Genomic DNA, 25,819 nt, shown 5'->3' with positions numbered 1-25,819 from the left:
AGCTAATTTCATATTAATACTAATGATTTTCTTATAGCGGTATTTCTAAAATGGGCAAAGCACTCAGTAAACTCCAAGTTACCATAATACAATTACAATCAGGGTCCATGTATACTGATTCTGATGTTATAAAGACAAATATCCTCACTGGAAGGATGGGCAAAGTTTTTATTTTCCCAGTATGTACAAAAAATATACTTAATAATATATGTAGACCTATAAAATATTAATAGAAATAATATGAGAAATAAAGCTTGATTTCCTTAATATTCCTTAATTATTTTCCTATGTATCAAAACATATGAGAGAAATTATTAGATAAGGTCTTATATTCTTTTGCTATGTTTTATGGATTTTTTCTCATCAAGTCATATTTTTATACTATTAATACGATCACAATAAAATAATTATCCTTGCATTTTTTTCTCCTTCATAAGTTAATTCACCTTACAAAATTGCATATATGCTGTCAATCATACACAGAGCGACTTGAGCTGGAAGGTTTCAAGTTTCTTATTTCGGAGAAAAAAGAGCCAACTAGGATCACAGTCATCCATGAAAACAAGTGACATTTAGTTTCACATAAAAGGTAAATCTGAATGCATGAGAGCCTTGCTACTCACAGGTATCTAAAGACTCATCTGAATCATCAGGGCAGTCAGGGTCCCCATCACACAGCCAGCTCTGGGAGATGCAAGTCATGTGATCATGGCAAAGAAATTCACCAGGATCACACAACTGTAGATCTGAAAATGAAAATGTTTTGAAATAAAATATGAATGATCTGAACATGAACACAGTGCAGTACAAAGATGAAATGTGAGAAAGCAATACATAAAAGATATATGAACATGATTCAAGTTTTCTGATAAGCTAAACCAATCATTTTTCTTAATTTTAGCCACTTATTTCAAGCACACTTTTTAATATACTATATATATTCATTGTATATTTAATATATTCATTGTAGGGTCATAGAGTCTGCTTTGGAAATGGTTAGAGGCTAGAGGCTTGATCATAGCAAATATAGCATATAGATATTCCAGCCAGTGAGTTTTATGTAGCACAGCGATCCAAGCAGTGGCTGATGGATAGAGAGAGACATCCTAGTTCCCATCTCTGCACTAGGAGAAATCAAAATCAGTAATGAATTAAAATTGTAATTACACACTATCTCTTAGTGTTCATTTCTTAACCATACATTCTGATGAATTGAATACATAATATCACAGTATTTTCTTCTTTTTTTTCATAATGACTCCAAGGTGACAGTTTCTGCTACTGTAGAATAAAAGTGATAATAAACTTCCAAAAAGATTTTTTTTCTTTGAAGAAATACTTATTTTCATTTAATTTGAAAGGCAGGAGGCCGGCACTGTGGTATAGTGGGCTAAGCTGCCACCTGCAGTGCCAGCATACCATATGGGCACAGGTTCAAGTCCCAGCTGCACCTCTTCTGATCCAGCCACCTGCTATAGCCTAGGAAAGCAGTGGAGGATGGCCCAGGCACATGGGTCTGCACCTGCATGGGAGACCCAGAAGAACATCCTGGCTCCTGGCTTCAGATTAGTCCAGCTCCAGCTGTTGTGGCTATTCAGGGAGTGAACCAGTGGATGGAAAATCTTTCTCTCTGTCTCTCCCTTTCTGTAACTCTCCTCTCAATAAACAAATAAAATCTTACAAAAATTCTATTTAATTTGAAAGTCAGAAAGAGACAGAGAGGCAGGCCTACAGAGATTTTCCACACATGGTGCACTGCCCAAATGTCCACAGTAGCTAGGGCTGGCCCAGCTGAAGTGAGGAGCCTGGAACGCCGTCATGGTCTCCCACATGAATGGCAGGGACCCAATTATTCTAGCCATTACCTGCTACTTCCCAGGGAGCTGCAAAAGCAGAGTAGCTAAGACTTAACCCAGGCATTCCAGTGGGGGATGTAGGTGTCTCAACAGCATCTTAACCTGTGCACCAAATGCCCACCCCCATGAAGCTTTTTTCTAATTTTGGGTTTCCGTCAAGTCAAAAAAGTCTATATCCTTCCACTGTTTCACAATATCTGTGATCCATCGTCTTTCCTTAAGCCCTACCCATAAACTCACCAGTTGTAGATTTTTCACAATATGTTTACTTATATACTGTGAGTCTACTTGAAAAAAAAATCATTCTTTTTCAAGAAGTCTGAAATAAGGGTATTCTTATAATTAATGGCCTGTGAATGTGGAATATTAGGAATATCGTAGTGAATTTATTTAACTTGTAATTTTATTATGTACATATAATAGTTTTTTAAAGATTTATTTATGTATTTGAAGGTCAGAGTACAGAGAGATGGAGAGACAGATGGAAAGAGATCTTCCATCTGCTGGTTCACTCCCCAGCTATCTGCAATGACCAGGGTTGAGCCAGGCCGAAGCCAGCAGCTTCTTTCAGGTCTACTATGTGGGTGACAGGAGCCCAAACACTTGGGCAATCTTTTGCCGTTAATAGGGAACAGGATCAGAAGTGGAGCAACCAGGACATAACTGGCACCCATATGGGATGCTAGTGCCGGCAGTGGGTTTACCCACTACATCACAATATCATAGCTCATTCAAGAATATTTTAAGGTAAACTAAATCTTTCATTAAATAGGTCTAAATGATTTTTTAAGTTAAAAAATCAAATTAAAATCCTAAGCATTATGCCATAGCCTAATTAGCACTTTTTCCTATCAAAAAACAAGATGACGTATCTTACATTCAGTGGTATCTCAGATTTCATAAAACACAATGGGTCTTTCCTTTCTCTCCTTCAATCACTTCCTTGCTACCACGCCAGCAGTATAATGTTCAGTAAATTTTCACTACAAACACAAACTCATCTTAAAGCTAAGAACTGTGTATAGTATTAACATTTTCCATTTGCAAACTATAGATGTTACCTGATGGGCTCATATTATTTTATCTTACCTATATTTTTTCCATTACTTTACCATGAACACCACACATCACCACACCATAACTGCTGTTTTTGTAGTTTATATATTTCTTTCAAAAATGGAGAAAGGAAGCAAGCTCCCATCTGCTGATTCACTCTCCAAATGCCTGAAGTAAGGAACTTGATCCAAGTGTCCCAACATGGATGACAAGAATCCAACCACTTGAGCTATCACCGTGCCTTTCAAGGAATGCATTCGAGGACATTAGAGAGCTGGGAATCAGACCCAGGCTGGTGTTAGATGTTATGCATGCTACGCTGTATTGTAATTTCAAGTGAAATGCCTGTCCTATGTTGTTGTATTTAAACATTAAATTTCTTGAACATACTCTGTATCATAGAGTTGGTACAAAAAAATCAAAGATTTAGAATTCAGTATTTTTTTCAAGGATCTAGTAGACTACTTGTGCCAACACATCCTAAATAATGCTTAAAGGACAGAGTACAGGTAAAACAGATGGAAAAAAATACAAACAATAGCTTGGGCTGAGTATTCATACACAGAGAAACAAAATTAGATCATACCCCTCACTATTTACAAAAATCAACCCCAAATAAATTGTAGTTAAATGCAAGACATGAAGCAAGGTAAATGTCAAAAGTATTTCTGCATTTTCTGAAAATACTTCAGATAAACGGTGTAGGCAATTTTGTTTTGTTTTGTTTCTGGGTGTGGCTCCAAAATCACAGGCAACAAAAGCAAAAATTGAAAAATAGGATTATATTAAAGCCACAGAAACTATCAGGATTGATGGAAGAAATGACAAAGAGGGAGAAAGAATTTGTGAACTCTACACCTGACAAGGGATTAATAGCCTAGATATATAAGGAAATCAATAATTCAACAATACAAAAATAATAATCTATTTTAATCTATTTTAATTTTAGAATGGGCAATAAGCTTATTCAAAATTCCTCAAAATAAGATATATGATTGGCAAACAAGTATAGGAAAATGTTCAAAATATCATCATAAAGAAACAAATCAAAAGATTATGAGATATGTCATTCCAATTATAATGCCTTTTATCCAAAAAGATAAAAAGTAACCAATGCCTGACAGAATGCAGAGAAAGGGTAACTGTCATGCACTTTTGGAGGGAATGTATATTGGTACAGCTATGGAAAAGGGGATGGATATTTCTCCAAACTTGAAACAGAACTGCTTTATAATCCAGCAACTCCACTACTGGTTATACAGGGGTACTTCAAAAAGTTCACAGAAGATGGAATTAAAAGATAAACTGACTTTGTTTTAAAGAATTCTGTAAACTATGCATGCTTGTGTATCCCAAGAAAAAGAAATTGATATGCCAAAGACCTATCTGTACTCCAATGCTTATTGCAGCAGTATTCATTATAGCTAATAGGGGCAATAAACATGGACTCATTCACAGGTGTATAAATCCAATTAAAAATAGATCCCAGTAAAAAATAAGAATGGGAATAAGAGAGGGAGGAGCTGCACAGTTCAGCACACACATTCCCACAGACTTACCCATAAGGGTAAAGTTAAACACTTGCCATGGGACCCCAAGTACCATTAAGCTGGGTGATACTAATGCCATCTTATGTGTTAAAGTGATCATATTAAGTGTATAATTGACCATATAGATACATTTAAGTTTCAAAGGGATCACATAAATAAGACCAAGTGTCTGGTACTAACAATAAATTGAATTAAAAAGGAGAGAACGTTCCAACATGGAAATCAAGCCACACAGCAGACTCATAGAACTATAAATGCCCTAAACAGCATTCTGACCTCAGAATCAGCCCTTAAAGCATTTGGATCTGGCTGAAAAGCCCATGAGAGCATTTCAGGCATGGAAAGCCAAGACACTGTGGCAAAAATATGATCTACATGAAAGATCTCTGTGAGTGAGACCCTAGTGGAAAGAAGAGGCAATCAAAGAAGGATGTGCTTTTTTCTGAGGGAGAAGAGAACTTCCACTTTGATTATGGCCCTGTCTGAATACTGATGGAGTTTGTGGACTCAAAAGGCTTCCATAGCTTTGGCAGCTCATGTCAAGAGCCTCAGGTGATTACCAATGTCATAAATAAGATTGTCAGTTGTTAAATCAACAATTGGAGTCACTGTGCACTTACTCCCCAAGTAGGACCTCTGCTTTAATGAGTTATACTATGAGAATTAATGGCATAACTTGTTTTCTTCTAACAGTACTATATACTTTGTGTGTCTGTGTGGGTGTAAATTGTGGAAATCTTCACTTAGTATAGAGTTGGTCTTCTGTATATAAAGTTAATTAAAAAGTAATCTTAATGAAGATGGGGATGGGAGAGGAGTAAGAGGTAGGATGGGAGTGGTGGTGGGAGGGTGGATATGGGGAGAAGAACCTCTATATTTTTAAAGCTGTACCTATGAAATTTGTATTCATTAAAAAAGCTTTATAAAAAGATGAAGGAATAAAGAAAATATAATATATATACAATGGAATATAATTTAGCACAAAAAATGAAATACTGCCACTTACAACAACAGGGATGAGCCTGGAGTACCCTGTGTAAAGTGAGATAAGCCAGACACAGAAATATAAATACTGCTTGTTCTCACTTATATATGAACACAAACAAATAAAAACAGTTGATCTCATAGAAGTAGAAAGAAGACTAGTGATTACCAGTGATTAGGAATGTGGGGAGGGCTAGAGAGATGAAGAGATGATAGAACATAGGTATAGCAGTAAATTTGGATAGGGGGAATACTTTCTAATGTTCTTTATCACAGTAAGGTAAATATGGTTGGAAATAATTAATTGTATAATTCAAAATAGCTAGCATAGTAGATGTTCAATGTTCCCACCCAAACAGAGATATAATAAATGTTTTGGGAGCCGGCACTGTGGCACAATAGGCTAAGCATCTTCCTGCAGCACCAGATCCCATTTAGGCACCAGTTCTAGTCCCAGCTGTTCCACTTCCAATCCATCTCTCTATTTGTGGCCTGGGAAATCACTGGAAGATGGCCCAAGTGCGGGGCCACTGTACCTGCATGGGAGACCAGGAAGAAGCTCCTGGAACCTGGCTTCAGATCAGCCCAGCCAGCTCCAGCAGATGAGGCCATTTGGGGAATAAACCAGCAAGTGGAAAACCTTTCTCTTTGTCTCTCCCTCTCTGTCGTAACTCTACCTCTCAAATAAATAAATAAAATCTTTAAAAAATAAATTTTTGAAGAGTTGGATATGCCAACTACCCTAATTTGATCATTATACATTGTATAAATGTATTGAACTCTCTAGGGTGGGCATTTGGTGCAATGTCAAGATGTCAGTCAGGATATCCACATCCCATATGAATTCACCTGGGTTCAAGTTCTGGCTCTATTTCTGATTCAAGTTTCCAGCTAATCTACTTGCATACCTTTTTTTTTAATTTTTTATTTATTTATTGTTTTTTGACAGGCAAAGTGGACAGTGAGAGAAAGAGACAGAGAGAAAGGTTTTCCTTTTTTTCCGTTGGTTCACCCCACAATGGCCACTGAGGCTGACGTGCTGTGGCCGTGGCACCACGCTGATCCAAAGCCAGGAGCCAGGTGCTTCTCCTGGTCTCCCATGCGGGTGCAGGGCCCAAGCACTTGGGCCATCCTCCATTGCACTCCCGGGCCACAGCAGAGAGCTGGCCTGGAAGAAGAGCAACTGGGACAGAATCCGGCACCCCAACCGGGACTAGAACCTGGGGTGCTGGCACTGCAGGCGGAGGATTAGCCTATTGAGCCATGGCGTCGGCCAACATACCTTTTTCTTTGTACACGTTTTTCCCCAAACTTTTTAGGACTCCTTATTTGCACTGATTTCGAAAATTCTTTTGCATCAAAATTAAACATATCGTTTGATGCATTTTTAGAATGTTTTTAAGTACCTTTGTATTTAGACATATAAATAAATCCAGCAGGACTCAAAATTAACTTTTCCCACCCCCTAGGAGTAAAATAGACTTAAGGGGATTTACCTTTACCTAATAAGCTTGCTAAGCAAGCTCCAATCATTAAAGGCAATTTCCATTGTTGCAGTTTGGAGGACAGTTTTATATCATCACTCTAGGAAATAGCAGTTAAGAATAGCTTGCTATTACTCACATATTTTTCAAGCAACTATTCCATCCCAAGGTCACTATGTAAAAGCTTTGATAATAGGATTCAAATAAATGAATTTATAGTAATTTGAAAGGATTATTTAAACTATATATCTGCTAAAGTGAGATTCTTGAATCGGAAGCTAAATAATGTTGTATGTATGTGTGTTTTCCATTTATCCTATTTAATACTTCATCACACACTTCTGAGACAGTCAAATTTATCACATTTTAAATATCTTACTATTGAATGAATGTAGTGTTTCACAATGTAATTAAGACAAGAAGCTTATGGGGATGTGAAGGCAGTTGTATTTCCATGCCTAAAGAAGATCAAAGCTAGTGTCATGTATATCTCTTTATAGTAACAGCCATTTGCAATAAAAAAAAAATGAAAAAATTAAGGCAACCACAGCCTGTATAGAGCGTTTACAGAGTTTGGATCATCCTGGTATGAGAAAAGCTTAGTATGTTAATCCTCTATACTCACATGAAAACATCTAATTACTTACTGTAATAGAAATTTTAAATATCTTTGGAAGTTTGATAGTGTATTAGCTGAAAGATTAGATATACATGAGTTGCCACAGAATAGCTAATTTATATTTTCTCATTTTAACATCAAAATGAACTGCTAATTTTTAAATTTTTTTAAAATTTATTTAAGGTTTGCTTTTATTTATTTGAAAGGCAGAGTCTCAGAGAGACACCTTCCTTCCACTAGTTCACTCCTCAAATGGCTGCAAAGGCCGGGGTGTGTCAGGCCAAAGCCAGGAAACTGGAACTCCATCTGGGTCTCCAATGTAGTGGCAGAGACCTTAGTACTTGAAACAGTACTTAGTACCTTAGTACTGGAAACAGTGCCTTCTCTGGTGTTTTATCAGGGAGCTGGATCAGAAGTGGGATGACATTCTCATATGGGAATGCCAACGTCAGAGGGGGTAACAACCTATTATGCTATAAAGCCAGGCCCTGAACTGCTAATTTTAATTATTTAGGAAAAAGGGAACTATTGAAAGTCAAATATGGAAATCAATATTATCAATAAAGATCTGTTGAATAATTATGTAGCTTTAAGCCCTTGGTTAATTTATTAAATAACCTGGGTCATTTCCCTTAAAAGCCGACTTGCTATACCAATGGAAATATTAGTTTACCACAGGTTGATTGTCTGCCTATTTAAAGCATAACAGGGCATAAAGAAAATACAAATGATGAAATCTGGTAGCTAAATGAAAATTAGAAGTAAAGGATAAATAATATGCATGTTAGGAAGATTCACATTTGGAAGTTCTTGGGTTCCTCTTTAAAGATAATTAAGTTTCTGGGCCGGCGCTGTGGCATGGCGAGTTAACGCCCTGGCCTGAAGCTCCGGCATCCCATGTGGGCGCCGGTTCTGGTCCTGACTACTCCTTTTCCCATCTGGCTCTCTGCTATGGCCTGGGATGGCAATAGAAAATAGCCCAAGTCCTTGGGCCCCTGCACCCACATGGGAGACCCGGAAGAGGCTCCTGGCTCCAGTTTGGCGCAGCTCCAGCCATTGTGGCCATCTGGGGAGTGCACCAGCGGATGGAAGACCTCTCTCTCTGTGCCTCTCTCTGTAACTCTGTTTTCAAATAAATAAAATAAATCTTTAAAAAAAATAATTAAGTTTCCCTCCAAAATACAGAAAGTGAAATTACCATCGAGATGCAATGACTTTGAACAGCCCTTCTCTGGACTGTTGAGGAACAGCTTTGGTTCTTTTTTTTTTTTTTTTTTTTTAATGTTTTTGGTTTTTAGTGCTGTTTGCTTGTTTGTTTTGTTTTTTTTTCCTTTCTCTTTCTTTTTCTCCCTCATACAAAGTGCTGAACTCTTTACCTAGAATAAAGTTAATCTGTGTATAAAGTTAAATGAAAATAGATCTTAGTAAAAAACAAGACTGGGAACTGGAGAGGGAAGAGGAGGGGGGCATGAGTGTGGGTGGGAGGGCAGATACAATGGGAAGAATTACTATGTTTCTTAAGTTGTATTTATGAAATGCCTGCAAACTAAAAAAAAAAAAAAAAAAAAAAAAAAAAAAAGGCAGGTTAATAGGGGCCAGCATTGTGGCCTACCAGGGTTAGCCCAGTGTCTGTGATGCCGGCATCCCATAGAGGCAGTGGTTTGTGTTCCGACTGTTCCACTTCTGATCCAACTTCCTGCGAATGGCCTGGGAAAAGCAGTGGAAGCTGGCACAAGTGTTTGGGCCCCTAACACCCACATTGGAGACCCAGAAGAAGCTCCTGGCCACTGCAGCCATCTGGGGAGTGAACCAGCAGATGAAGAATCTTTCTCTCTCTCTCTCTCTCTGGCACTCCATATATCTAACTCTAAATAAATCTTAAAAAAAAAAAAAACATGTAAATTAAAGAATAAATAAAAGTTCCTGAACAATCTAAATAATAGGAAAGTTCTGTGACCTGGGTTTTAGTATTTAGATTACATACACAACATGTATTACTAATCTGTGTATCTAATTGCTAATTTGGACATGGTGGGTTATCACTATTTCTATGAACAATACATCCTTCATAGTTGCTAAAGAGAAATGTGGTTGTATGTTTTTGGTCTCATGTAACAGGCAACAAATTTATTGGCAGGAGAATAGAATAATTCTGGAGACCTATAGAAAATTTTACCAATTTGCTTTCAAGATAAAATCCTTGTAAAGGAAATGTGCTGGTTATTTCAAGTTTATAAATAATATTTCAAGTTACCAGGAAATATCTTAATCCTCAAAAATGTACACAAGTAGATAGAGAACAAATTATTTAGGATTCAATTTAAATTGTTATCCATAGTAAGATTAAATACTTCATTCCCAATACTTTGACCAACTATCATTTCACCACTCAACAAACACGTTTAAATCTCAAATACGTTTAAATCTCCAAACTGTTCTATTTATTCTACCTAAATGTATCATGTATATGCTTTTCTTGTTTTATTCCTCTGCTTGGAATGCCTTGCCCATCTAAAAAAGTTCTAGTCAGTGGACTTGAACTTTTCTTTATCAATGGTCCTGTAACACTTCAATGAAAACACTAAAAATGAATATGAAAATAAGACTTCTTATTGCATGTTCTTCAATGTATGCCTCCTACTAAGGACGAAATCCTGGAGGGTTAGGAATTCTGCCACAGCCTTCATATTTGCACTAAAAAGAAGCCTTGAATGAAAAAAGAATCATATTTTCTAGAAATAATTAAACATTAGCTTTGCAGTTAGAATTGAAAGAGGAAAGCCAAAGCAATACCAGTATTCTGGTTTGTTTTCAAGATGAGACATAATCTTATTTAGTTAATCACTGAAATGAAATTAAGTTTTCCTGTGGTTACAATAAAATGCCCTGAATGATAAGGATTGTACTGTATGAAATAAAAACACCCATGAAAACTAAAATTTAGACTTGAGGGAGATTCTGTGTTATCCTCCAGAGTCTCTTAAAGATTATGCTGAAAATGAGATTCTTATAATACAATGGTGACTTAGCCCAGTCAGTTAATGATAGTAATTTTTTTAAAGATAATTTCTTTGGGAATATTTCAGTTGTAAGATAAAATGTAACTTACCATTTCAAGTCTTTGCTTAATAGGAACACATAAATATATTTAGATTATGTACGTTTGGGATGGCTGAGGTGAGGCAAGGTTCATAAAATGGTTAATTTTGGGAGTTTCATTTTGCAAATTAAATATATCTTCTTTTCAATATAGATGATTATTGAAAATAATATCTTACAGTATACAATAATCTCATTAATTTTGTTAAGTCCTTCCTGAAAAGTTTATACAGGCTTGAACTGGAAGAGCAGTAAGGCGTCAAGAGCAGTATCCTAGTTTCAATAGCACAATATAATTTGCAATCAATAATTCTCATTTTCCTGCTAAGACATGTCATACTGAGACTTAATTTATAATTTCAAAATCTATTGATCAACAGACATGTGTACACGCATCCATACGGTATATATGTTTGTTTTAAAATTGATGTGCAATTCTGCATAGAATTCAGTCATCCTTGAAGCTAAGAGTGAATGAGGGACACATAAAATATGACTTGAAATTGAACAACAAAAACAAACAAAATTGCCAGGCTGAACACTGACACAGACAGAATTCCACACCCTGGTTCCTGGAAGCTGTAAGCAAGTCATCTGATTTAGAAAAAGCAGCTTTACAAGTATTAGTAAAGGAAGGATCATGGGGGGTGAAGCTTTTATCCAAATGTCCCCTAGAAAACCCAAGGGTTCTTGTAAGAATGAGTTATGAAAGGAGCAAAGTGGATGTGCCACAGAAGCAGAGGAATGCAGGCACACCCTAGGAGCTGGAAAGGTCAAGGAAACAGATCAGCACCAGAGACGCAAAGAACTCAGCCCTGTGGAGACAGTCCAGGCTTTTGATTGCCCACAGTGTATTATTTAAAAACAAACAAACAACAAACCTTAAGTCACTAAGTTTGTGTGGATTTGTTGTAACAGCAAAAGAAAATTAAAAGAAGCTCCCAGTTTTCTGTCACAGCTGAGATACCACATATGTAAGTTTGATCAAATGAGTAGAAAACAAGCAAGCTGCAAATTATTTTCCATTAACTTAAAGGTCTTCTTCTCCTAAATCATTAACTCTATATAAAATGCTTCATTCACCATACATTGATTGGCATGGGACTAAGGGCCAGCATAATGAGCAGCAGAAGCACATAGCAATGTGTCATTAAAAATATTTTAAATGTTCAAATAACTCACAATCATGACTGAAAAATACATGGAATGGAAAATGTTTTGTGTATGCATGTACATGCATGTGTACACATTTTTCTTGTAAGATGAGTAAGTATAAAAATGTGATAAGGGATGTTGCAACATTGTAATTAATTAAATATTTTAATGATTTATATTGGCTATGAAATTCACAGTCTATGCCTTATTAAGCACCAAGTGTTATTGGAGCTGCAAGTGACAAGTAATATTTCCAAAAACATCTTACAAAAAAAGGGATTAAACTGAAAATTTAAAGAAGTACATTTTCCCCACAAAGAAGCTTTGCTCATTTATCATTTTGATCATAATGAACAAATGAAAAGTACCTCTGTAAACATTTCAAACTCAATTTGACATTTAATTCTCAAGGAGAAAGTCGAGTTTTCTCCTTGATAATTTAAATACTGGTAAGCTCCTTGTGATTTTTAGGCAACTGTACGGAAAATTATAAAGCACTCAGTGTAAACCTGTTTAGATCTGATTCTTTATCAAAAAAAGAACATGTGTGTGTCTGTGTGTGTGTGTGTATCTGTGTGTGTATATATATAGAGAGGGAGGGAGACAGATAATTCAAAATATTAGTGGGAACATTGGATTACAGGTAATGTGAATTTTCACGAACTTTCTGAAGGCCTCTTTTGGTACATCAAACCCAAAACCTTGTCCTTAATTTGCCAATAGATAAAGGGTATATTTTCAGGAAATACAGCTGATACATTTAACACTGTTGATTTGAGTTTCTATTATCATTGAGCTAAGGCATTGCTATTCTGTGTTCTTTTCTGGAATTTCAGAAGAAATGTTCTATTTCTTTTTACCTCCCCTTTCTCCAAATCCCACTGAAATGAATTGGCAGGGTGATTTCATATACTACCTTGTTAAGGAAGAATAAAATTTTGACATGGCTCCATTGCAGATGTCAAATATAAAGCCTAAATTATTGACATTTTCGTACAAGTTCTATTCTTTAAATCCAGTATGATTCTCATCCAATCTCCCACGGGGTACCAACATCCACATCTTTTTTTTTTTTTTTTTTCTCATCTCCAGACTCAGTGAGATATGAAGCAGATGGTTAGGTTTTCACTCTTTCTGGGATGATGAAATGTTTCTTATCTGTTAGGCTGTGTTTTAACCATTAAGAGCATTCAAGAACTACAATGTTACTTATCTCAAAACCTTGTTTTGATTTGAGAGTAGATTATCCAGTCATCATAGTTATCATTTATTCTTTTCTGTTTTTAAAGACTATAAACATTCATTTATTTATTACACACTCTTTTTTTAAAGATTTATTTATTTATTTATTTGAAAGGCACACTTACAGAGAGAGAATAGGCAGAGAGAAATTTCCCTTCAGTAACACCTAGTGCTGGACCAGGCCAAAGCCAGTAGCCAGGAGCTTCATCCAGGTCTCCCACACGGCTACAAGGGCCCAGGCATTTGGGCCATCTGCAAGCTGCTTCTCCACATGCATGAGCAGGGAACTGGATCAGAAGTGCAGCAGCTGGAACTCGAACCAGTGCCCATATTGGATGCTGGAAATGCAGGCAGGGGCTTAACTCAGTGCACCACAATGCCAGTATCAGTTTACTACACATTTGTTCTGATCAAGGTAGAAACTGAAAATTTAATGATGGAGACAATTGAGTCTCCTCCCACAATTGCTCATGGTTGACCATATGGGTTTACAGAAATATGGGTAATAGGATGGGTGCTTGGCACCATGGCTAAGACACCATTTGGGATGCCCCCACTCCATGTTAGAGTGACTGGATTTGAGTCTTAGTTCCACTTCTGGGTCCAGCTTCTTGCTGGACATGGGAGGCAGCAGGTGATGGCTCAGGTAGGTTGGATCTCTGCTACTCAGATTAAAGACCTAGACTGGGTTCAGGAGTCCTGGCTTCAGCTTGAAGTAGCCTCTACTATTGTGAGTACTTGGGCAGTGTGCTAACAGATGTGGTGTTCTCTCTCTCTCTCTCTCTCTCTCTCTCTTTCCTTCCCTCTCTCCTTCTCTGTCTCTTTGCCTCTCAAGTATAATGAAAACAGATAAAAATTTCAAAAGAAATATAGATATTTAAAATAATATGAAGTGGGTGCTAATGTAGATCTCTCTGGGGTATTGTTGGAAGAGCACTAAAAAGGGAACCACTCAGACTGGGGACAGAGCTGAGGTTGGAAATTGAGATGAGGCAAGGATGTGGAGAAGATTCTGACATTTGCCCACCCAACAGCTATTTTTGGCTCCTTGGAAAATCCCACTACCCTCTAAGAAGGCGGAGAAGCCCAGCTGCTTGCTTCCCTGGTATGTCGTGAAGTTAGGGCATGAACATGTTGGCAGTGTTAACTGATGGCCACTGAGGTAGAGAGTCTGCCAGGACTCTCCTGGGTAGTTTTCCCATCCATTAACAACAACAGCAGCAAAGAGTGTATGGGGAGTAGCTCCTCCGACTTGCTCTACATATTGAGTCCCTAATGTCTTGGGTGTCACAGGCATCTTGATAACATGAACATAAGCTACCGGATGAAGGCAAACACAGTGAGTGTGATAAAGTGGAAAGATGGTGAGCACCTGGGTTTGAATGATATCCACCTTGAAGTCTCTCTCCTACCTCCCTTTCATCAATCTCTTCAGATTGTGTTAAGAAATACAATAAATATCCTTAGTATCCAGTCACAGTGTGTCAGGTCATTGTACTTTGAATCAGAAGTAACTGATGCACACCACAGGGAAGCATCCAAGAAAATATATTTTTTAAAAGCATTTTACTGAAAGAATAGAATATTGTCAAATTACTTAGGTGGAGGATGGTATTCCAACCAAAAGGACAGTCGCAAAGGGAAACATGAACGTGAAAGAACAGCAAGTACTCACACAGCAGAAGTTTAGTTTCTATGTGAGGACAGGCTGGAGATGGGGTTGGGTATTCACTTTGTCATGCTTAAATACAGTCAGTATTTTTATATGCCTTTTGTAACCACTCAGACATCTTACTCTTATCATTATAAGTGGGGAGATTTTGAAAAACTTTTTTGTGAGTTATAAAAACAATTAGCACTATAAATAGTAATCATAGTCAATAGGTGCCACACATTAAATTAAACAATTTGTGCACTCACAAAAATGTATTATTCCCACCTTACAAATCAGCTGAGACTGTTTGGAAAGTTAAATGACTTTTGTAACACCATTCAGCCAGCAACATCAGCATCAGAATACAAATACAGTAGTGTCTGATTAATGAAAATTCTGATCTCGTAATTTTGTATAATGTATTTTTTCTTGAGCTAAGGATTACTGGACTTTTGATAGCTATTTATTTATTTATATATTTATTTTTGCATTTGAGAGTATATTTCACGCCTCTGGCTTCCAGGCATTAAATGGCAGTGGTACCTTCAGCCATCATAACACAAACATCCTCACTCATACATGTGTCTGTACGACAGATGCTGCACTAAAGAAACCTACTAAGAAACACTGCTGGCACATACCCTTTGTGAAGCTATTCCAATATGGCACTAACATTCTTCCAAAATAAATAGCAATGCTTTCCTCTCAGATCTTCCCACCTGCTTACTGATACCTACAATTCCACGTGTTTTAGTTTCAGCTCTTCAAAAGGAACAACTATGAAGAGGCAACCCTTAGACTTATTTATAATTTTGTGAATAGGAGATAAAGGGAACTCATTCATGGAGATGGGAGCAATCGTGAAGAGATAACACAGATAAAAAGACTGACTATTAAGAACAAGAAGCAGGGAGCTAAAATGCAAGTCAAGACCCTGGATTCCACTTCGATTGCACTAGGTTTGAGTCCTAGCTCCAGCTTCTGTCTCCAGCTGTCTGCTAATGCACTCTGGGAGGTAGAGATGGAATTTCAAGTTGTTAGATCCCTGCCCCCCATGAAGGGGTCCTGGACTCCTTCCCAGGATACTAACTTCTGCACACGCCAGCCCTAGTTGTTGTAGGCATCTGGAAAATGAATCAGTAGATGGAAGCTCATTCTCCTCTATTTGTCTTTGTACCTCTCAAATAAATAATTTTTTTAAAGAAGAACAAAGAGAGTAGAAGAGCCAGAGGCTTACCTACTATGATTTTGTTAAGAATCTCCTTTCCTTCCTTCCCTAGCATTCTTCAAAGTTAAAGTATGGAGTGAATAAAGTTCTCATTTTATTTCATCTCCATGATCACATAAATGCATACAATGTTTGCAAGTCCTCTGGGGGGAAAAAAGTATGATGAAACTGGCTACCTATTTATAGACATACATCTAAACTTCAAAATACCAAATGAGAAAGTGTCTTTACTAGTTGATGTGATAGGAGACAGAGGCCTAAGGTAGGCAGGCTTGTGTTATTCAGGTAATTCTGAAACATGACAAAAGTTCAGTGGGTCTCCCAAACATAACAGTAAGTAACACAGATAATTAGCCACCTCTGTACACAAGACACATGTCATGAGAATTTAAATGAATCCTTGTGAAAGTAATTATTACTTTATCAAAAGAAAAATTCCAACATAACATTTTCATGTTAATGGGAAATTAGAGAAGGTAGTCACAAGGGCCTAAGGGAATATAAATTAAGCCTCATAATGTTTTCAAGAAAAGATATAAATAAACACATTTTATCACAGTATACCAGTGCTAATTTATTTTTTCCATAATTAAGAGATTATTGAGAAACAATATACTTTAATCTAACAAAACAAATGAAGTTGAAGTCATGTTGCCAGACTTTTGGAATTAGAATACTATTCTTTCCTGTAGTCTCACTTTGAGGGGTGTTTTAATTGAATAGCTATAATTCAATAAAGTACAAGAATATAGAGGATAATCAAAAAGGGAAAACAAATCAAGTATTCTTGTTTCCCACTTCTAGACAATAACTACATTCCATTTTTATATATTCCTATGGATTTTTCTTCAGAGAAAACATGTCAATTAAAAAAAAAATTCTCAATATATTACCTCTTCATTCAGAGGTACTTTACGGGGTCTGCACGTGGCGTAGATGGTAAAGCGACTGCCTGTGGTGCCAGCATCCCATTTGGGTGCCAGTTCAAGTCCTGGGTGTTCCACTACCAATCGAGCTCCCTGTTAATGCAGCTTGGAAAGCAGTAGAAGATGGCCCAAGTCCTTGGGCCCCTGCACCTGGCATGGAAGACCCAGGAGAAGACCCAGAGCCCTGGCTTTGGATTGGCGCAGCTCCAGCCCTTGTAGCCTTTTAAGAGAGTGAACCAGTGGATGGAGGACCTCTCTCACTCTCTGCCTCTGTCTCTGCCCCTCTGTAATGCTACCTTTCAAATAAATAAATAAATCTTAAAGAAAAAGAAGTATTTTTGCAACACCTTCATATTGATACAGCTCTATGTAATTTAAAAAAGGACATAATCAGCTGTTATATGAATTTTCCATATTTTGAGAAATTTTTAAATATTGGAAATTACCTTATGTGCCCTACTAGTATTGAGTAACTGAGTAATTGTTAGTTGCTGAATAGAACTGATTTGTAGAATTTTTGATGCACACAAATTCCTGCAAATATAACATATAACATGAAAATTTACACTACAATCTTACATTCTAATTTAGACTTAGTATTTTTATCTTCTCCAATTTGAGAGATCCTATCATTTTAAATATTTGCATATATTTGGCTTCAAACATCTTTTTTTGTTTTTTGACCATTTTCCAAGACTAGTAAATTTTAAGAGACCCCAATTATAAGAGTCGCTTGGAACAAGTTTATCAGACCTAAACATTCTAGACAATAACTAACAGAATTAAAAAAATTACCTTTTATTTTTTATGAAATTTTGGTTTTAAATAAGATGTCACTTTGCTTTTTAGCTGTATACTGTTTTCTTTTTCTTTAATTCATTTTTCATTTTATTTGAAAGGAAGAAAGAGACTGGCAAAAACAGAGAGACACAGTTCCTCCATGTGCGAGTTCTCACCTCAAATGTCTGCAACAGGCAGAGCTAAGTCAGGCTGCAGCCAGGAGGCCATAACTCAAACCTGACCTGCCATGTGGGACGGACCCAAGTACTGGAGCCATCACCTGCTGCATCCCAGGGTGCACGTAGCACGAAAGGGACTTGAACCCGGGCACTCCAACATGGGATGTGGGCATTCTGAGTGGAGACTTAACCTCTGAGTCAAACACCCTCTCCTTAACACGCTTTCATCTGTTTGTTTGCTTACATTTTATTTAAGCTCTGCAAGTTTCATTTCTTTCATATACACAGATCCAGGCACATAGAGATACTTCCCACCCTACCCTCTCTCCTGCCTAAGCTCCCACCATTGTTCCCCCTCCCTTTCCTACTCTCACTCTTAATTTTTACAAAGATCTGCTTTCTGTTTATTTTATATTCATAAGATTAACCCTACACTAAGTAAAGAGTGCAAAAAATAGTCTGAAAGAAAACCAAAAAAAACACTGACCCTCAACAGTCAACACAAGGGCTGTAAAAAAATCATCGTTTTCAAAATGTCCTTTTCACTCATATACATTACATTTTAAGTACTCTGTTAGCTACCAGGGATCAGGGAAAATGCAGTACCTTCCTGGAAAGATAGTTTTGGAGCTGCCCTTAGGAAGCTAAATATGCAAATTAACAGTTCCAAGTTCCTTTGTTGAACAATCCTCCCAAAATCTCTTTTGATAGGTGTGGTCTGCCAACTTCTAGGAAGAGCTTTGTACCTTTACTTCCCAAAAAAACCTCCAATAGGAATTTCCAAAAAGTTTTCATTAAATTTTACTATCAGAGAAATACTCTGTCCTGAAAAACAATTAAATGAGGGAGGAGTGAAAATGCTTCCTGTGCTTCTGGGAAGTGCAGCCCTAGCTCTGCCTGGTCAGCCTGCATTTTAAGGCCATTGTTAGGCCATAGGGAATATTTTTACCACCGTGTGCCTGATGTGGCACCAGAAACATGTCAACTGGAAAATCCAAGAGAGTTAAAAGGAAGATTATCACTGTCAATAGATGATGGGATACTACACTCATGAATATACTGCAAAAAGTGCAGAAAAAATGATGAAAAACAAGACTTTTAAGTCAATTCTGGTACAAAAAATTTCAAAACCCACTCTTATGAGTAATATACTTCATCTAGATTTACCAATCTTTAACTTTACATATTTTATATATATACATCTATATAAATTTATATAATGTATTATTATATTATCTATATTAATTATTTATATTAATATATTATCTATTATATTAATATATTATGTATATAAATATATATACATGTTTATATATGTATATATACACAGATGTGTATATATAATATAAATATATATATATTTAGGTATCCTTAAAGATATTTTACAGATACATATATAAGCAGACTTCAAAATGTTTGTGGAAAAATGGAATTAAAGGATAACTTATTTTAGTGAAATAAATTTTTGAAATTCTTGCATAGTTTTTCATAAAACTTTGTATATGTATACATTTGAAGGTAACATCAAAGTTATCTATCATCTTCTAATTGGAGAGAAGGTATTTCTAGTTCTTTCTATTCAATGGGCCAAAAAATTGGGCCAGCGCCACGGCTCAATAGGCTAATCCTCCACCTTGCGGCGCCGGCACACCAGGTTCTAGTACCGGTTGGGGCGCCAGATTCTGTCCTGGTTGCCCCTCTTTCAGGCCAGCTCTCTGCTATGGCCCGGGAGTGCAGTGGAGGATGGTCCAAGTCCTTGGGCCCTGCACCCCATGGGAGACCAGGAGGAAGCACCTGGCTCCCGGCTTAGGATCAGCATGGTGCGCCGGCCGCAGCGGCCATTGGAGGGTGAACCAACAGAAGGAAGACCTTTCTCTCTGTCTCCTGTCTCTCTCTCTCACTATCCACTCTGCCTGTTAAACACACACACACACACACACACACACAAAACAAACAAACAAAAAAAAAACAAAAAACTAGAGTCAGTTCAATGTTTTAATGTGTAGGATTTTGTTCCTCTACTTCTGATTTGAACACATAACCTGGTTTTGGGACGTTTAAAGTTTTTATACCATGCTTCTATTTGAAGATGAAAAATTCGACTAACCAATTTTAGTGCTTTAGACTTATAACACATGAGTGGCATGTTTGAGATCTGTGCACCCTAAAAGAAGGAAGAGGAATTGATAAAATATAAGTCTGCACACGTGGTGTTTTGTCAATTGTTTCATATATTACATTTGCTCCACCTTCCTCAATGAAGTCTGGATCATACCCCACACTCTGTTTTGAGTCTTCTTTTTACTTAGATGATTATATTGTCAACAAAATCTTCAATATTTTTGATAAAATTATTGTCATAATATGCATAATATTCTTTATTACATTTAAATGAAGTATGTAAGCATTTTGCTTACTCTGATTTCAATTTTTCTGTTGGTCCAAAAATTTAGAATGAGGGAGCAAAGAAAAGTAAATAAATTTTGGAAATTTTGGACTTGAGTCAAATGTTTGGAAATTTGTAGAAACAACCTATCATAAACAAATGGAAAATGACAATATTATAAATGGCAGAAAAATATTGGGCAATTATGTACAATAAAGATTAAAAGTAAAAAAAATCTTGTTTATTTAAAATTATAATATATATAACAGAAATAGTAGAATTGCTGCTTCTTGATGCAGATTTTAACCCTGGAAATTTCTCCATACCTGTGTAGTACTAATAGAAAAACGCAGAACAGAACAACAAAAGTTACTTCCAGTGGATATCTGAGGTTCTGCATATCTAAAGCCTGCACAGGTTTACTTAACTCATCTCTAGACTTTCTAATCTCACCAACTCCTACATTTGTTTCTGACTATCATTAACAATGTTTAACATATGAGATACCCAAAAGTAAATTAAATCTAATAAACAACGTTTGTACCCTGGAATAGACAAAGTGTCATCCCTTCTCTCAGCATATCACACAACTCAGAACACATGCTGACTGCATATAAATCTATACACGACATAGAATATTTTATCATCTTAAAAATATTTGTCTATTTTAGCTGCTTGCAGTGACAAATAAGGCTAAAAGTGTTCTCTTACCTTACTCCCACCAGTGACTGAAATAGCTCCTTCGGTAAGACCAATTTATAATTTACGTGAGGATAACACCTGCTCCAGTGATTCATTAGTTTATATAAGGATATAAAATGTGAACGAGGTGCATTTTTACATTCATATAAATTTAAAAATCAAGAGTTTAATATATCTCACCTACCAAAAGTTAGGTGTAGCTGAAAATAAAAAGGAAAACTGTGTAAGTTACGGGACAGGCTACTTGGTTCCAAACCTCTCTCGCACTTTCTCCTGAACAAGTGATTCCAGGGTTCTGGGCCTGATTTTCATGAGAACACTGAAGGTCACACAGTGCATTTTGAAAACCCTCCTGGTGTTGCGTGTTTTGAAGACAGTACCATGTAGACACATCCACTGACTGAATATTAACGATGTGAAGCTTTGCTTCTGAAATTCTCCTTAGTGAAAATGTGCTATTATAGCTTCATTTAAATACATTAATTTGATTAGCACTCTTATCTTCAAGCAATTGACTTCTACCTATTTTATTTATTCTTTGTTCTTTGTTGTTGTTGTTGTTTTGACAGGCAGAGTGGACAGTGAGAGAGAGAGACAGAGAGAAAGGTCTTCCTTTACCTTTGGTTCACCCTCCAGTGGCCACTGCGGCTGGCGCGCAGTGGCCAGCACACCACGCTGATCTGAAGGCAGGAGCCAGGTGCTTCTCCTGGTCTCCCATGGGGTGCAGGGCCCAAGCACTTGGGCCATCCTCCACTGCACTCCCTCGCCACAGCAGAGAGCTGGCCTGGAAGAGGAGCAACCAGGACAGAATCTGGCGCCCTGACCAGGACTAGAACCCGGGTGCTGGCGCAGCAGGTGGAGGATTAGCCTAGTGAGCCGTGGCGCCGGCTCCCATTCTTTGTTCTAAAAAGTTTTTATTAATTTCTAAAACTTAATTTGCACATTCAAGGACTGAGAAAGTTACCACTTTTTAACATAAAATATACTTCAGTATATTTAACTTTAAAACAATAGGACAAGAGTTCTTAACTCATTTTATGTATTTATTATAGACATTTATTTTCATTTTCTTAGTTATAAAAATTAACAGACATATAAACATGTTTGAAAAAATAATTTTTAGAATAAGGACATGTATCCTAAAGTTACTTCTTCAAATTATACAATACACATATAATACATACTTTAAATTATTTAAATTGGGCACTGACTTGTATGCGATTTTTTTCCCTTTTTCAGTACCATTATTAATTCTGATATTTCTAAGAAAAATTCATTTGTGTTGGCATACAGCAAATATATTTGTTTATATAGAGAAAACCTTATTTCTTCATTACTATATGGCATCTTATATTATATCTTACTATACTGAAAGACCTTTTCTTTTCAGAGAACATTTCCTGATTAGCGATCTAATGGAGATATTTTACTTCACACCTTCTCAACTGCTCAAATTAGAGGGGCAAATCTTGGGGAAGAGATATCCTAAACCAATGCATCATGAGAATCCACACCGCCTCAACGTCTGTAATTCCCAAAATTGGTTTGGGAATCCTCAGCATCAGAAGACGTAGGTCAGACAGAAACAACCACTTGCTGCTGGTTAGCAATTCTGCAGGCCAGCTCCTGAAATAAGAATTTTGCAAAGCTCCTTAGCTATCTAGGGAGAGCTGAAGTTTGAGAACCTCTAACCCTGATATGTCTATGCTTGCTTCTTTGTTAACATTCTATAACACCTATAATTTAAGGCATGCCTCCTTTCATTATATGCAAAGCAACCCAACATATACTTTCAGCAAATTCACTGTTCCCCATTGCAACAATTAGATGTCTTGTTAAGGTAAGATCCAGTAACATTTCATATGCCCAGTTGCTTTACTGAATAAAGTGTCTAGTGCCTAGGTATTGACCCTCCTTCACTGTTATACTTTATATATGGTATTTCTTTTTCCTCTACCCATGTTTAAGCAATAGCCACTTTAATCATCTTTCTAATCAAAATTTTTCTGCAAAGAGAATGTTAAATTAATCTAGATTTTTCTCTTGAATATTTGATCAAATTTTTATTATCATCATTATCTTAGAAAAGTTCCTTCAAATTTTATGACTTATTGCTGTAAGAATCATGGAAATTGCATGGCAGTCAACTTTGTTGAAACCTCTCTGTATGTTTCTTTGATACATGAGCTGCAAGATATGGAATTTTCCATAGATTAATTTTGTAGCTCAATATTTAAAGTAGTTTCCTTTTAACCTTCTATGTAATTCAAATGTCATTAGCACATCCATATTGTGACCTGACCTCTGACCCTGTACCTAGGTGTCATGATGTTGGATATCTGAACACAGTGAGTAGAAGCCAATCATGCACTATTATGTAATAGGCTGGTTATGAGTAACTTAATTATACATAGAAGTAACCATGAATCACATAAATTTTCTCACCAAGCACAAATGAAATACATTAGGTATTCATTTCCTTCAAATAAGACTCCAACATCCACAGTTATTCCAATACCTGACTCATTTTTCATTTTTGTTTTCACATTTCTTAGTAATAAGTACCATGGTTCACCCTTTTGCTCAAACTTTGTTTCCTAATTTTAACTATATCCAACTGATTAGGTTTTATGGAGTTGGAACAGGAAAAGTATCCTTGGTCCCTAAAACTTATCTGATAATGACACTTTGTACTATTTCTAAACCTCTCCATATCAATCACTTCACACATACAAGTATTATTTGCATTATGATAATTTTACATCTGATTCCCAACATAGTACTGGAATATGGTCTCTTCTCCCATTGTGGCTGGCACTTCCATAGTCCAAGCCACAAGTATCATACTTGGAACTTCACAGCAGCCCCCTCTTGATTGAATCTTGTTTACCTACAACTCACTCTTCAGAATAGGATTCATTTTGAAAATACACTAATACATCCAACTTTTCAAATCCTTCTTAAGTTCTTCAAAAACACAGAATTACCATAGAATGTCCAATCTCAGGGAGCATAACCTCCAAGATTGAGTTTTTGCCATTTTTTCTTCTCTCCTTGCACCATCAATCCCTGCCCCCCACCCCAGAAAACACAGGAATGTAGCCCAAACTGATTTATCTTTGGTTTCCTCAGGGCCTAGACAAATTCAGTACTTTATGTTTATACCACTCTCTCTCTTTACTCCTTTCTTATGCTAGATCTACCTGTATCTCAGTTTAAAACTCAATTCTGGGAAATCTTTCTCCTCTATTCTTCAACGACTATATATCTGTGCTCACAATTCTAATCATAATTTACTCTGAACATTTGTGTAATTTTTTTCCTTAGAAAATAATCCATTTTGAAGGTAAGAACTATGTCTTGCCTATCACTCTCTACTGAGTCAGTAAAATCAGGAAATATTTATCAGAACAAAGAGACTTAAATAATAAAAAAAATGCTTGGAATCAGAAATATCGTAGCATTTTTATACCTTTAGTAAGTCATTTAAATTTTCCATAAATTGGTTTTCTCTTGTATAAAACGGGAATAACAGTATGTATTTCATGGTTGTACTGGGAAAATTACATAATATTATATATGAATCACTAACACAGTCTTCAGTATGCACACTGGGAGCATTCAAAAATGAAAGATATTAATGTTATAAAAGAAAATATTAGGTCTTATCTCTTTAGTCCTCAAAATCACATTAACTTTGGCTAGTTGAAAACAGCTCTGATGATTTCACTGCTTAAAGCACTGCTTAGGGAATCCTAACTCTTCTCACTTTTTCCCCCAAAGTTCAAAGATTTTCTACACTGTAAACACTTTGATGGTGCTTACACTATGACAATTTTCTTTCAGTATCATACTATTCTTGACCAGGATTTTCTTCTTCATGTTTTTTAAAATATTTATTTATTTGAATGTCAGAGTTACAGAAAGAGAGGGAGAGACATAATAGAGAGGAAGAGATAAGAAGGGGAGAGGGAGGAGGGAGGGAGGGAGAGAGAGAGAGACTTCAATCTACTGGTTTAGTGCAGGGCCAGGAGCTTCTTGCAGGTCTCCCATGCGGGTAGCAGGAGCCCAAACACTTGGGCCATCTTGTGCTGTTTTCCCAGGTCAGTAGCAGGGAGCTGGATCAGAAGTGAGCAGCTAGAACAGGAATCAGCCCCATATGGAAGCTGAAGTTGCAGGTAGCAGCTCTACCAACTACACCACAGATCTGACACTTCACATTATTTTTACAATAAACAACAGCCTTTGGTGAGGGCGTAATTAGGAAGACTACCACTGCTCCATATCTTTTGTAATTTTTTCCCTGGATCGTGCATCTTTTTCTTTTTAAATTTATTTATCTGAAAGGCAGAGTATTTAGAAAGAGGGAGAGATAGAGAAAGAGATTGACCCTCTGCTGGTTCACTCCCCAAATAGCTGCAACAGCTGGGGGTAGGCCAGGCCAGAACCAGGACCCAAGAACTTCTCCCAGGTCCCCCACAGGTGCAGAAGCCCAAGCACTTGAGCCATCTTCCACTGCGTTCCCAGATATATTATCAGTGAGATCTATTAGAAGTAGAGCAGCCAAGTCTCAAACTGGCTGTTTTACGCACTACACCACAATGGTTTCCATATATTTTTTTTCTTAAGAATGAACTCATATGCATGATTATGATTCTTAAACAAAATTCTATGTCAATTGACATAGTAAACTGTCACACTTTGTGGGCAATAATTATATATACACACACTCACTTACACACATGATTAGTAAAATGAACCCGACAAGTCACCAATAAGGAAAGTGAGTGGGCCATAAACAGTAGTAAATAAATTGAGGTAAGTGGACTGTAATACAGTCTTTCACAAAAATGAATTTTTTTCTGGTTTAAATTGTCTTTATGTGAGCTCAAAAAGAATTGTACTGTTTTGTTAGGTTG

At 36.7% G+C, this 25,819-nt stretch overlaps 1 protein-coding gene across 9 annotated transcripts in view; it reads right to left on the bottom strand.

Annotated features, from left to right (window-relative positions):
- LRP1B (LDL receptor related protein 1B) overlaps nt 1-25,819 on the bottom strand; it is a 2,140,503-nt gene that overhangs the window by 1,767,860 nt on the left and 346,824 nt on the right. For 8 of the 9 annotated variants that reach the window (XR_007920674.2, XM_051849575.2, XM_051849572.2 and 5 more), the window contains exon 2: nt 624-746. The exons of the other annotated variant lie outside the window; for it this stretch is intronic. Coding sequence is in view for 7 of the 8 variants with exons in the window: in XM_051849575.2 (XP_051705535.2) it covers nt 624-746 (123 nt within the window). In the remaining variant the exon portion in view is untranslated. The remainder of the gene's footprint in view (nt 1-623; nt 747-25,819) is intronic. 9 annotated transcript variants of the gene reach the window in all.

Source organism: Oryctolagus cuniculus, chromosome 3 (genome assembly GCF_964237555.1).
Source record: "Oryctolagus cuniculus chromosome 3, mOryCun1.1, whole genome shotgun sequence".
Classification (NCBI taxonomy): domain Eukaryota; kingdom Metazoa; phylum Chordata; class Mammalia; order Lagomorpha; family Leporidae; genus Oryctolagus; species Oryctolagus cuniculus.
This window is presented reverse-complemented; position numbering and strand designations above follow the sequence as displayed.